The sequence below is a fragment of the Saccoglossus kowalevskii genome, chromosome 2 (genome assembly GCF_978046115.1).
Source record: "Saccoglossus kowalevskii chromosome 2, keSacKowa6.1, whole genome shotgun sequence".
Taxonomy (NCBI): Eukaryota; Metazoa; Hemichordata; class Enteropneusta; family Harrimaniidae; genus Saccoglossus; species Saccoglossus kowalevskii.
In genome coordinates, this window is record NC_140642.1 from 24872142 (window position 1) to 24887576 (window position 15435).

A 15435-nucleotide genomic window follows, 5' to 3' on the forward strand; every position below is an offset into this window, starting at 1 on the left:
TCGCTAAACAAACTGAGAAAACTTGATATCACACGCCAAAACAAAAACACACAATAACATTGACCTTAAAGGTCACTGTTGGCCTCAGGTAAAACTGAACTTTCTAAGATGGACATTGCATGACCCCTAGGGTTTTACATTTCTACTATATTTAGTAAATAAAACATGTCGTTGACTGATTGGTTTCGGACTTTTTGTTACATTCTGGATTTACATTGTGGTTACATTGTACTGTAGTGGGCATTAACCATTACCAGTACTCTTGAGTGCAATCATAGGAAACATCTGTTAGGTGAACAGGTAAATAATGCAGCATTCAGGAAGACATTAATGAAACATTCCCCGTACACTTTACTACTGTAAGATTCATTTAATAAATAACTGGGAAATTATTTTCGCTGGAGGAAGAAATCACCAAACCAAAATCTAAAAATCAGGAATTCTCAAAAATATCGTAAAATGAAACATGTGCATTTTCAGGGAAAAATGTACATCATCTAATACCAAGGAGGAAGTTAACATACAATGTATCACATATGGGTTATAAAATAATATATAATAGAATGAAATGCAGCATGTGTGTTTTACATTACTTAAAAAAAAATCAACAATTAGGTAATTATTAAAGCAATCTATTTTCGACTTAATACACATATCCAGTGTGAAAAACAACACCCATATATATGGTGACACTAATTACACGCTCGTGTTGGGCTTGTAATCACTTTACCTTTTCAAGGAATTGGTTCATCCATTTTGTAAATGTCTTCTTCTGTATTGACATACGCTCCTCTCGCAGCGCTTTGATCCGGTTGATCTCAAACTCGTTGGTCTGCTTGGCAGCCATCTCCCAGTCTTCGCTGCGTGATTACAAAAGTGCAGCACAGCCAGAGAGTGATGGAATAAAAAAAAACACACACACAACATAAAAGCATATAATCATGACATACGGGGCATGGAAAATTTGTAATTTGTGTCGCAATTAAGAAACCACGTCATCAGGACATTAAATTCAGGGACATTTAATTCGAAGTAATACACGTCAAAATAAACCAGTCAATTATTAGTATTGAAGCTCCACTAAGGCTGGAGTTCTAGGCTACATATACATATACGGTAATACGACTATAATCATGCAAGCAGCTAACCTGTTAGAAGAAATGATAAGTTAGTACGGGGAATTTTATTGGTGAGTTAATAACAAGACAAGGAAGCAGACATCAATCATGCCCGGTTGAGAAGGTTAGTTCGGTTGGTATAGAATTAGATAAATCTGTCTATACATCAACATTGTATTTTTACCGACTTCACTGCATGTTGATTTACTTGTTTTCGAATTCCTTCTTGATTGAAAAAAAAAAGTTATTAACAATTGCTGCAAGTTTGGGATATTTTTTCTTTTCAACTGCTATATGATACTGTAATAGTATTAGTTGTTTTTTTTAACAAGGAATTTTGCGATTATCTTACCCCAGAATGGCCTAGAAAATCATACAAAAAACAAGATTAGTGAGATATACCTCAAAAGTCAATTATTTTTGTAAATAAAGACCAACACTGAAAAACATAAGAAAGGGGCTTGATTCTTAAAAAGAAAGTGACGGGAACGTTTCAACCAACAATGGCAATAGTTTGGCACAATGGGCGTTCATTGTGTACTGAACTGTTGATAAGGGGAATACCTGACATACCTGCAGATTCCTTTACGAACTGACCCAGATTTTAACAAGATAACCAAAGGTGTGACCAATGAAATGTTGGCCTTCCCTTAAATGGTCAAAAATTATTCCGGCTCCAGTGTAGCGGAACGAACGGCATGCATAGCCAGTAAAGTGCAGACTCGGTAAGATCTTGGTGCGCAGGGAATAACCAGCGAGATCACAGAGATGGGATGAAAGGGTAGGGGTGAAACCAAGTATCAATTACGGCCACTATGTACTTTAGGTACACAGCAATGACTGCAACACTTTAGATTGGTCTTAGACAAGTAAGCAGTACAGATATCGCCCATTCAAATCATGAATACAAACAAGCCTGACTCCTGCTACTTAATGAGTACCTCCAATCTATGTGTAGGCAACAATACAGAGCTACACACTAAATATATGTGGATATGTAACATGGCATTAATTTGGCCAAATACCATTGGTTTTTTTAATATTTAAGACACATATTCATTTGGGGGTATAAAAGTCTCTAGTCTGTTATCAATTTATTGCACAAACATTAACAACAGGAAAATTATCAGAAAATTATTGAAACACTTGCTTAGTGAAAAGTAGTTGAGAGCGGAGCAGGCAATGTCAACAGACCAACCTGTATACAGGAATATTTAAAGAGATACCAAAGGTTATCGGTACATAGATATTAATAGCAACAGCGCATTATAATTAAATAGGCATTGTTTTTACAAATGGAAAAAATTAACAATATCAAATTAAAAAAAAATTCACAGAACCGAACATCTAATTTTACTTGCATATATATTGTGAACCAATACAAATTGTTACAATTACAAACCAGTGAAAAGATAATGTACCTCGATTTAAACACCGTTTTATCAGTAAATGATTACGACAAGTTTATGCCGTGGAATTTTAAGAAAATGCATGCATACAACCCCTTGGTCTGATATCGGTAACAACCAGGCCAGTTTGAGTTATAAAATCTCCACTACCACCACTGCATGTATATAGGGCGTCCTCCTACTACACAGTATGTACTAATAATAGAAATAAACGCAAAAATATGCAGGATCTAGAACATTCAGTTTTTTCAGATAGATTAATAGCAGAAATATTCACAACCATAATGAAGGAAAAAATGATCGAAAACTGAAATTCTATAAAAAATATGGCCAATATTAATAACTCTTTATTTTTAAAAATATGCTAACTATTAATAAACACATGCTCAATTTAATTGACAGATTTATTTTTGAATTGTGAATTGTTCTCAGCGTTAGAGAGTAGCCATTTTTAGCACCAGACATTGAGATATGTACACATAGCACTGTTTTTTTTTAACATGTGTACAGCGTGTGTTAGTAAATAAAGGGAATTCATATGCAAAGTATCTAGTTATACAACGACAGGTGTTGGGTGGAAATATTATAAAACGTTATTAAGCTTGTCGAAATGAAAACAAACATATGTGTTCCTTTTCACTGGAGCGATTGGTTTCAAATCTGTTTAAATGTTATGTATGTTATTTCCCGATGAAAAAAAAAATAAATTTCGTGACATGGAAAGAAGAATTAATAGATCAAGTGGGATACTGTCAACACTGCATGTCAAGCAAACAATGGCGGACCACACCCGACCTGGATATGAAGTAGACAGGACCACCATGTGATCGAGTTTCCCAGCAGCAATGTTACCTACATTTATCTACAGTTCATCTTTATTTACAAAACACCACGACTTAAAGTGGCAAAAATAAAATAATGTGCAAATAAAAACACTGCTACTGTATTTTTTAATACGGCAGCAAGCAAAATACGAAAAATAAAAAAAAATTATATTTAACTAATAATGAAATTACATACCGTGACATTATGTCTCACTGGGCAGCAAACAAAAATTATTTCCCCAAAGAAAAGAAATCACACTTGAAAACTATTTTTAAACTCCAGTGTAATTAATCACAGGCGTGACTATAAGAAATCCAGTAATAACAATAATACAAATGACTATTCTTGACAAGGACAAAGCCTGCATTGCTATACCATCTATCCAGAGTCAAATGAATCCACCCCAACAAATACATTTTTTATTTTGTTTTGACATCATTTTTGTCAATGCTATTATAATATTATACGGGTAGGCCCATCACATATATGAATATTCCTCCCCTATTATCATGGAGATTATTGTTTACACAACAATGACAATTGTTTCAATATATTTCACCGACTTTTACCCCAGTTATAAGCAGGAATAAATATTTTTGCTGGTGTACCCAGGCAACTTGCAAATATACACATGCTATTTTTTCGGCACGAGTGACGTGATAATCGCTTATCTGACATTTAATGGATGGATGTACAACGATTTTCCATGTAATTTTGATACCACGCTGGGACTGGAAATTGACGGCCATTTCACAATGACATTTAGACACACCATAACATTATTCCATATATTCATGGGTGTACATGTAAACCAACATCAGTATCACTTAAATACATGCGTTTTAAATCAAACTTCTTTTCGATAAATCCAATTCCTTAAATTATATTTTAAATACATATTTAAATTTAAATATTTTATTGAATAATATTTGACAGTTGAGAAGGCGTAATTTTTCATTGTTTTCATTTTTGTTCTCGTTAACGACAGCTGTGTACCGCCCAATGTTGTTTAAATATTGTCAATTAAATACAGTGCCCTACTTATGATATTCCAATAACACACCGACAAAAGCAAAAGAATTAAGTATAATTTGTGAAGAAAATTTTTTTTATTGTAATTACATTTTTGTCATGATATATGATGACACAATTTATTAATATCACACTGATTTCATTGGCTGGTGGATACTATGAAATATTACTGATAAGCAGCAAATTATGCTTTATCATATGACCCAAAAAAAAAAAAGATTTTCTTATCACTTTAGATTAAAGATAATTGATCTTTATGGACGTTTATTGAGCCTGATTCAATATACAACGACACTGGAAGATAAAATATCAATGTAAATACATTCAAAATGCAAAACGAAACAGAAGATGAAAGAGAAAAAAAAAAAAAAATTTTGTAAATAAAAAATATTTCAATAGAGATATAAAGATACCACTATAAAAATAAAAGATAATGCAAAAACCGAGTAAAATAAATAAAATGTTTAAAAGAAAACCTTAATACTGAATTTTCCACATCATGAAGCATCATGATTGTCTATTAAATCAAGAGTCTTAAGACGCATAATTTGAATTGATGCGGCAGTATACAACGCTATAAAATAATGTGACAGTCAGATGATACGGTAAATCACCCTAAATAAATGAATAAATATTTAATATACCATGCAACGCCGATAATTTTTTTTAAAAAATGGTTGGAAATGAAAAATAAGGATGGATTATGAGATCACTTTAATCCATGTGTAAAGGGTGAATACATATTTTATGTGCTTTGCACGAGATGTAGATTCTTCAATCACACCGCTGTTTGAGTATCTTTTTAGAGTAAAGTAGCAGTAAAGGCGTGGTACCGCTGTCAGAACATAATTTCAGCTGCAGAGCAAAACTTGTATGGAATTCAGCCCGAAACGACCATTCTCAGTTCAGCCATAAGAGTCTGTGGTTCAGCTTTCATTATGAATGAATACTTAATGAAGAAAGGAGAAAAAAATCACAAATATGCTTTTTGCTGAATTCTTGGCATGGCATTAATTCTCTTTAGGGGCTGAGACCGACAGTATAAAACAACTTGCAATTAGACCAGCAGAGTGAAATATAACACCCCAAGTGATAGACATCTCCCCTAGGGGGGTAGTTTAATTATATACTGTGGTGAGGATGGACAAGAGTGATTACATGGATAGTCTTCCAAGTACATCTAATGGTAAACCATTGGGCCACCATGTGGGAATAGAGCCATATGTACAAGTAAAAAAATCCATACCACACATGTACAAAAAGATGTCAAATACTGGTAAACACATTTTTAACAATGCTATACATACTACAAGGTACACAACTTTAGGTTAAGTAACTAATTAATTGATTGATTGATTACATCCCATTATTTGTGTAGAATGTATGTGGTGTATCCGCTGAAATAATATTCTAGGAACCAGGGTTACTACATACATGTACCATGATTGATAAAAATCAGTTACTATAAATGCATTAATTATTCATCAGGTTTTAATTTCGTTATTTTCACTGATAAGTTAAATCCGCTAAATTAAATCTGTGTAAACATGTAAAATAACAATAAAATTTATTGTTTTCATGACAAATTTGTGAAATCAAAACACATTAAATATGATCAAAACATCAAAATGTTGATATTAAATGTCAGTGAAAATAAATGGTTTTACAGTTTTAAATCATATATTCCAATGTATCAAATCTCTAGCTACTAATTAATTGTACTCGTTTACCAGTAATATAAAAGTGAAGTAATTTTGAAAAACATGCTGTACAAATATATGTAATAATCTCATAAAAATAAAATTAAGATCATCCAGGCTCTATAAATAGTTGTTCCGACTTAATGCATTCTTCTCATAGCATTTGAATAAAAGATGTGATTGGTTGAATTTATGATTTAAGTTTAATTGATAGATGAAAATTAAAATACATTGATGTTGTACCAGAAACCATATGTGATGTCCATGTTTGAATGCCATGATGTACGGCCAGCATTTTTTTATTTCACGTTTCTAGTGTAATCTTCCTCAAAGTTTCTGCTTTTATTGACTATGGTTAACAACATAAACATTCTGAATGGTGTTTAGTAGAAAGAAAATGTAGTTTTGATGACTGGCCAAATAATGCAGATGGACTTCATCTGGATCTAACCAGATTTAATGCCAAAAAACTAAAACCCTAAAAAACAAACTAACCTAAATTTTCTAATCTTTTTTTTCAAAAATTCTTACCGAAATCTGTTTGGTTTGACAATAACAACTAATGCAGATGGACTTCATCTGGATCTAACCAGATTTTAATGCCAAAAAACTGAAACCCTAAAAAAAGAGACTAACATAAATTTTTTCAAATTACTTTATTTCAAAAACTCTTATCAAAGTCTGTTTGGTTCGACAATAACAACTGGCCAACTAATGCAGAAGGACTTCATTGGGTCTAACCAGATTTTACAGCCAAAAAACTAAAACCCTGAAATTGAAAACTTTTCTCATATTTTTTTTTTCAAATTTTTTTATCAAAATCGGTTCAACAATAACAACTGATAACAATAATAATAATAATATTGAATATGCATTATAGAATAATCTGTTTACAACATTTAGCCAAGACTAAGAAGGGAAAAATAAAAGCAAACAGTGAGACAGATGAAAAAAGATCGATCTCCAAAGTACCTATGGAATCATTTCAACAAGTCTGGCAGTCCAATAAAAAAAAGTTAATTCAGCTTTATGAAGCTTACAAGGCTTGTACATGTATGGGGAGGTTGAATTGCTTTTTTAATTTTAAATTTCATAACCTGGTACTATGATCCCCCACATGTCACAGATTTCTTGCTTGTTTTTCAGATCAACCAAATCCTATGACAACATAACATTTGTCTGCCTGGTGATCTCATGTGATTGCGGAGGTATTTTCCTCTACATTCTACATACTCTCACATAATGTACCTAACCTCTGTGTTAATAATTACAGACTCGAGATCTGGAGGACACCTCATCATATACGTAAAGATAAACCTCTGCTGTAGAAAAAAAAAACTTTGATCTCGATGGACTACTACTGAGTTGCTACACACTTGCTCAGAGTGTGTGACAAGGAAGTCCTCTTAAGAACTCAACTGAAAACAAACACTCAATGCAAAATGTAAATATTGATGATCGGTTCATTCATCTGATACACCATGGATACACACACCTGAGATGCAAGTCCATTCACATACCAACCTCCATTAACTCAACCAGCACATGCAATAATAACATCATTTGATAACGAGCTGTTTTTAAAACAATGTTCATGCCATTAGTTTTCAGTTTGGTGTAAAGTTAAGAATGTAAGTTTTGATTGTATATCTATCTACTAAAACTATACAACTCAGGCTACATGCTACGATGGGTAACTACATGGTACGTGATATAGCTTGATTAATTAATATCTCAACTTAGTACAAAAAGTTAATTAGTTACACACAGTTTAATTGATTTCCAATTACTAGTTAGAGGATCAGTAGACGAATCCGTTACAGAAGTCAGACACGTACCTGTACTCGTAATCAGCCATACTGAGGCTGTGCGAGTGTCCTAGTCAGCGCAGGAAAGGAACAGTAATTGCAATAGGCAACACAACGTAACTGAAATGCAACCAATGGGGTGATAGAATTCTTTTTAAAAACAATGCTATAAAAAGATATAAGCATAATATAAAAGTATGATACATACCATGAAAGCAATCTATCTATGAAACCCTAAAGAAAAGACATTGGTAGATCCAAAACCTCAGAATATGCAGCGCAGCATTAACACCTAGATTGAATTAGCTCACTCATGTAATGATGTAATGACATTTGTAAATTATATTTATATAGTATGTGTAAAAATTATTGCCCAAAACCACTCCATCTGGAACTACCATGGTACTGGGAATTGGCCCCAATAAATAACATGTTATTCAATAAAACGTACCACATAGTTTCGAGTCAAGATAAGTCATGACAAATCAACTAATGAATCATAAATTATTTAAATGATGTAAAATAATAAAGTGCGATATATACACCATAAAAAACAGAAATATTAAGCTCCGTTTCACAGCAAGCAAAACAGTAATTTTTAAATTGCATCATGGATGTACTAGACCTGGGTACAATTTGCATAACATTGCGTACCAGGTCAAACCTGGGAAGGTTAGATATTAATTCTATAAATAAATCAATTCAGTAGTTGTAGCAAAAGCCAGCGGGCATCAATACGAACTGAAACGATCAAAATTATTTTATAATGAATCAAAATAATCAAAGCCTAATCTTTATTTCCTAAAAAGCTATGCTGTTTATGTTATAGTTTTATTACCACTGTAAAGTGGGATCATGAGATTGTATTGTTCAAAGTGTAGTGTACCTTAACATGCCAGATAGAAATTTCTCACGCTTCAACTACAGTCACCATCTGACTCTGGGTTTGGGTTTGTTTCCAGTAACGAGAACCACTTTTGTTCAGTACATTTTGGATATCATTTTATTATGCAGAGTCTATCAAGGTTATATCCAAACAAAAAAGTTAAAAATTTAATATATAGAAATATAAAAGTAAATAAAATATTAATTAATATCAAGCTGTCCTGCACCATTTATTTATATTATAGTTTTCATCCAATTGGAAGTTTAATTAGACACGCTCAATATCACATTACACAATTAATTTCTGTGTCACTTATTAAGATAATAAATTGACAAGCACAAAGACATCACTCCCTGTTAAGTTAATTTAACTGATGCATTGATTGATAGATAGTGCAATAATCTGATCAAAATGAACTTCCTGTTCGTTAAATTACAGCAGCTTATCTGACACATCGTGTCATCATTTTCAAAATAGACACAATCTGTTTTAAGGAGGTTTTTTTTTTTGCGACATGTTATTGCTGTTCTCACAAGTTTGGTAAATGATTTTAGTTCTGCTCATGGTAAAATATTACTGTCAAATAAAAAAATATTTAAAAATTCTTATTTCGTGTGGTACTATAGAGCCTTGCCACTAAAGCTTGAAATACAGCTAAAATATATCCCCTGCCTCCAAAAAAGAATATACCGGTAATGTCAAAATATACTCCCACCTCCAACAATAATTATGTAAAAATATGCCCCACCCCAACAAAGAAATATAGCAATTATATCAAAATAAATCCTTCTTCCAACAAAGAAAAACAACGATTATTCGTACGCCTGCTGAAAAAAAGGAAAATCTTCTATTTTGGTTATTAAATAATGATGACACTTTTAACCACTGTGAAATGCGTGTTTTGTGGATGGGAAGTGAAAATTTTATTTATTCACCCAACCTTTGTTTATTATCAATATTATAAATAGCATGACCACTGCAATGATTACTACGTTCACGTTACAGGATCACGTGCCGAAATTTTTAATCCGTTGTGTTTGCAGAGGGATTACAGCAGTTGTGTTCACGATATTGAGGACCAACTGGGCTCGTGCCGAAATTACGCTCTCATTCGTCGATCTGTTGGCCCAAACATGGAAAATGATACGCATATGATGATAATAATAATTGTTATAGTGAAATTATATTCAATTGTTGAAATGGTGTTTATTACGAGCCATCGTGCACGTGAACGGCAGAGAAGATTCGAAACACAATTATTTTTTTCACGTCAATGTAAAATGTGTAAGAAAATAGAGGTTGCAGCAGCACATAAATATGCGTCGCTGACGACTGTTTACATTCATTTCATTCATTACTACAGCATCCGAACATATATTAGTATATCTGAAGTTCCTGTCATCGTCATTTCATGCTAGTATCAATCAACATATGTTTTTCTTAAATTTACCACCGAAGGCGTGATTTCGGTTCGTGCCGAGCATTCAGGCAGCAAATCTCGCCACGTGCCGAGTTTCGGTCCCAAGCATCTATCGGAACCGATATAGAGTTCTTTTCGGCACGTGCCGACTCGGCCCGACCTTTGACACACAATTGCCGAAATCTCTAATGTGAACGCCACTGTAATCACTAGACTAATATATCTCACAGTGGGATCTAGTCTGCATAGTTTAAAACAATATACAATTCACTGTAAAATGACTAATATTCACTGGGTTTAAATTTCGCTGATTTACCATTTCAGGCATATTCAGTGGGTTTTAAATTTACGATTTTATCATTTAGATAATGTGTTCTATGTTAAATTTAACATATTCACTGGGTTTTAATTTAGCGCATTTTCCAGTCAGCGAAATAAGCAAAATTAAAACCCAGTGAATAATTAACCCCTTTACAGTATTAATACTGAGAAAACCTAAATTAACCTATTCTCCATATGAGAACAGTTCCTCCTACTTTAGTTGCAGACAGCATCCTGTTTAGTCTACACATCCTCATTCAGGAATAGTGTTGTATTTTAATATGGACCAGATTACAAGTGATGAGAATCTATAAATAGATGGTAACTAGGCGTCCCTTCCATGGGCTTAATTCTCATTGCATGCTACATATGTACGAGTGGTGATTTTCTCAGCAGTATTCGGTCACAGGGCTTGCCGAATACCAGACCACAAATCAGGGTTGCAAAGTGTATAATGTTTAGGACAAAAGAATGCATTGTACTGAATGAATGAGAGGAATTCCCTCCCCAGCATATTACGTTCATTCATTTGGTCTTAACACTGGGAAATTCCATTTTAAGTGAATTGGCCTTACTCGCAAATGTTCGCAGAGATCTCTTTGACAGTGAGAGAGCCATATGATTTGTTAATGTCTTGCAAATAGTGTTTCGTACTCTTACTGCATCCACTGATCCAAATACCTTGATTGCACACGGCAGGTAAACAATGGTCGGGATGATGGTGGAGAATGTAACAGTATTTGGGGGGTGGGGGCAAAAACAAATTGCGTTATGTGGCTCTCAGCCATTTTCAAATAGACTATCATATTGGTAGATAGGTACTATACTGGTAGAATATAACTTCTCGCTATATAGTGATAACTTGGTTTTCCACTTTACAAGACAGCGACTCTATTGTCATTTTCTACACACTATGAAAGTTCATTTGTCTGGCCTCTGACCTACTTGTATTACAACCCCCCCCCCCCCAAGCCAGATGTGTGAAATAAGTGTGTGCTAACGGTAATCAAAATGATTGTTGTTTTGGAAAAGGGAGGTTAAGGGGGAGGGGCCACAGAATCAATGACAGTCAGAAAAGCTTAATTAAGGCAAAGGTAAACTGTTCCAAGGTTTTGTACTCAGGTGTGGTTTTGTTTGAATACTGTAACTTTTAGTGTTTAACAAAAATGTAAAGAATTTCAATGCCAGTTTATTTATATTCAGAAGAACAACACAATTTATATCGAGGAGATGTGAAGTCCGCTTTACATGAAATAAAAGAAAATGTCTAACTGTTATTCCTCAGTAATTCTAGTGAAAGTAAAGTGTTCTATTCTACAGTATGAATATATATACAGTACTCTCAGCACAACAAAGACATTCCCTTCATCTTTATAACTATAAATTTAACAGGCAGTTAAATGCAATTAGCCAATAAACTAGCAAATTTAAAAACAAAAACATTCAAATTAGCCAATAGAAACCTCTTGTTTTATTTTGAACTGTGAAATTCATAAATATATATAAAGATGGAGAAAATGCTTTTGTTGTGCTGAGAGTAAATGTAACAGCTTGATGAACCAATGTCTACTGGTAATAATCATGATATTCAGTACACAGTGTGTCAGCTTTATCATCAATAAACTACCTGGCTTCAGACATTCCTGTACATGTGTATGGTATCAAAAGCCACTAGTAACGAAACTGTTCAAACTGAAGTGATACTAGAGAATAGGAGCAGTTCCTGCCTAGTTACGGAACTGGGAATATTTATTAACAATCGTGAACATCTTTCAGTAGTACAGAAGCCAAATTTTTACGTATTAAAAGTTACCATTAAACGTGAATTATAATATTTATACGATGTTTATTCAACAACACTTGACATTTGGCTTTAATGTAGTGGAAACAACCAACATGAACTTGTGGTTTATTTCATTCCGCCATTTAGCATTGTCTGCCACGACTTTACTACACAAAGGCGGTCTTTTGTCAGCGTGTAACTAATTGTGTATCAAAACTGTATACTGTATATTGGGCATTGGGCTGTCATGTTTTCGGGTGCGGCTTTTGTCGCACCAGAGTGTGATAAACACGGGTGTTTCAATAGTTTTGTTCCAGACAGGACAAACTGAGTGACATTCGAGGTGGTGATCTCTCTGCGCACGTGAGAATTAAAAAAATGTCAACAAACTAGACTGCCGCAACGATCGTTTCGTTTTTGACACCAAATACTAAACAACGTCTATGAAAACTTCTGACAAAATAAAGTCGACGTGTTTACTATAAGGAACAAAATCCATAAACATGAGAACTCATTGGCATAACAAAGATGCTAAGATTTACGCAAATGATGTAAGAAGTTGAAGGTGAACGTCGTTAACCCGGAAGTGCAGTGTACAGTACTCGTCTTAGCGTATCTGCGAAGAAAACTGAATGTGTTGTGAGGTGGAAATTGATCTGAAAGAACAAGAATCCTCATTGAACGATTAAAATAAGACGCATTGTAAAACAAATGCTGTACATACCTACTATGTGTGTTCCGTTGCAAATAGGTATATCACCTGCCCGCCGTTCTACACCAACGTCACTGGTCGAAGTAATCCACTGACATGGGCGCGGGCGAATGACCACCCTGTAAATTCCCCACGTAACACAGTAGTTTTAGTTCACTGTAAACTGTTCGCAGTTGAAGACAAATCAACAAAAACATTCGGCCCGACTACTGTGTCGAGGCACCGATAAAACTGTTACTAAAATCGGCGTAAAAACAAGCGGGTAAACCTCACTCAACGATTTCGTCTTCTATGTGGTGGGGTCACCCACAATAAATATGGCCGCCCTATATTCAATTTATTCAATGCAAATGGAGTCTCGCAAATGACATACCAAGCATAGTGTATAGAGGGCGTTGTCAGGGTGTGTTCCAGAGGGTGAGATCATGGAGATGGGGTCATCGACAGGGATAGGTTTGTGGTTTAACAATGAGAAACCTAAATATGTAGCTTATATTTTACCGGGCGTCGAGGTCGCTTTCAACGGATGGATAAAGACAAACAAACACGCATATTTTACGCATGACATGCGAGAAAGGCATCGATATCGTAATGATTCCGTCTTCATTACCGGAACTTTAGAAAATAAAGATGTCTATTGTGTTGTTTTCCTTCAGGGGTAACTCGAGGGGTCACAATTCCAAGGCTGTGCACTTTCCACATGATCACGAAGAGATCAGGTAATTCAAGTTTATAGAATGGCCTTCGCTTTTAGAAGGGTCAACCCAACTACATGAAAACCATTATCAGAAAATACATTAAATACCGGTACTTACAAACTGAGTAGATATGAGATATTTGAACTTTTCAAGGATTTATATACTAACTTTTACATTCGGAACAGTGGGTTCGGTAATTGCACATTCCGAAAAGTTTCAGATGGTACGGGTTACAGGAAATAAAAACAGCATTTTACGTTTTTACAGGAAATAAAATAAAAGTTCCATTTACAGTAAAAAAAATAAATATATATATATATATAGTTTTTCACACTCTACGGATAAAGCAAATTCCTAATTATATTTATACGTAATCGTGTGGATGATGATTCAGTTGGAAAATCACACATTGACCCGCATCTTAAATTTGCCAGGAGTAATGTCTCAGCTTACTGTCCAAATCTTGATTATTTCAAGGAATAATGTTCACCAATGCTTTAGCTTTCACAGAGAAAGAATAACGAAAATACAAAACCGTGCGAGGGAACGATGGCCAGATCATCTATTCGGACAAAAGACGTGTGTGCCGTACACGCTGCTTTTCACCCTGAGCATTATTATTTATTTTTATGTTGAATTGCAAGAAATATTTAAAATGAACAACAAATTTTAAATGCGAGACGTCATATAATTACCCCTGGTATATCAGACAAATGCAAATCGAATCAATAGTTCAACGTACTGATCACTATATATATATAGTATACAAAATCTTCGTAACTTTCTAAATACCAGTACATAATTGGTCGCTACAAGAGTGGTACAAATCTCTAGAAATGAACAAAACATGTTATTTTCACTGCATTTTATCGGTCGATTTCCCCAGTACGTTGACCTATGTATTTACTTAATTTATTCATCTTTGTAACTTGATATATCAAATATAAAAATAAAAAAAATGACAATATTATTTTCTTTTGTGTAGCACTGCACTCTACCTTATATGAAAAATCCGAACCTTCCCGTGAGGAGACAATTTTCGTTTGAGATTTTATTCACGAGTTTAATAATAACGATTCAGGTAAAGATGAGTGAATTAAAGTTTAAGATTTGCATTGATGGCGAGTATGTTACATGTAACAAGCAAGTATATGAGTATAAACAATTCGCAACCGTAACAGAACACGAAGTTGTCATTTCACCGCCGATGGCGCTATCTGCATTACACACAGAGCACGGTTACTAAACCATTTCGTTATTTTTAATTTCATACCCTTTTACGTTTGAAGAACCAAAGCCTTGTACATTATGGTGGACCATGTTTGAAAGAATTGTTGGCAGAATTTCGTCTTTTCTGAAACTTTCAAGTTGTTTACGCCAAAACTATTTATTTTCACTGTCAATTTCACTGGGTTTCAAGTTCAAGAACTTGACTGAAAAACAATGAGTTCTATTATTATTCTATATGTCCACGTGCATTTAATTTAGCGAATTTTACTTTATATCAACGAAAACAGTGAAAAACCAGCGAATATTACCAATCCTATTAACCTTAACCCTACCAACTAATATTTTTTGTTTTATACAAATTGTCGATGTTCTTCCCACACGCACATCTTCTTTGTTTCGTGTAGTCAACGATTAATGGCATTCACTATGACTTGGAGTTCATTGGATACAAAGTGTGCAAAATACCGTTACTGGAATCAATGAATTTGTTATC

At 34.0% G+C, this 15435-nt stretch overlaps 1 protein-coding gene across 1 annotated transcript in view; it reads right to left on the reverse strand.

Annotated features, from left to right (window-relative positions):
• LOC100377364 (spectrin beta chain, non-erythrocytic 5-like) overlaps positions 1–13339 on the reverse strand; it is a 73266-nt gene extending 59927 nt beyond the window's left edge. The window contains exons 1-3 of the mRNA XM_085493453.1: positions 13027–13339; positions 7923–8012; positions 731–860 (exon numbers count right to left, since the gene is read on the reverse strand). Coding sequence (XP_085349579.1) covers positions 731–860; positions 7923–7942 — 150 coding nt within the window. The 5' untranslated portion in view covers positions 7943–8012; positions 13027–13339. The remainder of the gene's footprint in view (positions 1–730; positions 861–7922; positions 8013–13026) is intronic.
• Positions 13340–15435: the final 2096 nt, after the last annotated feature.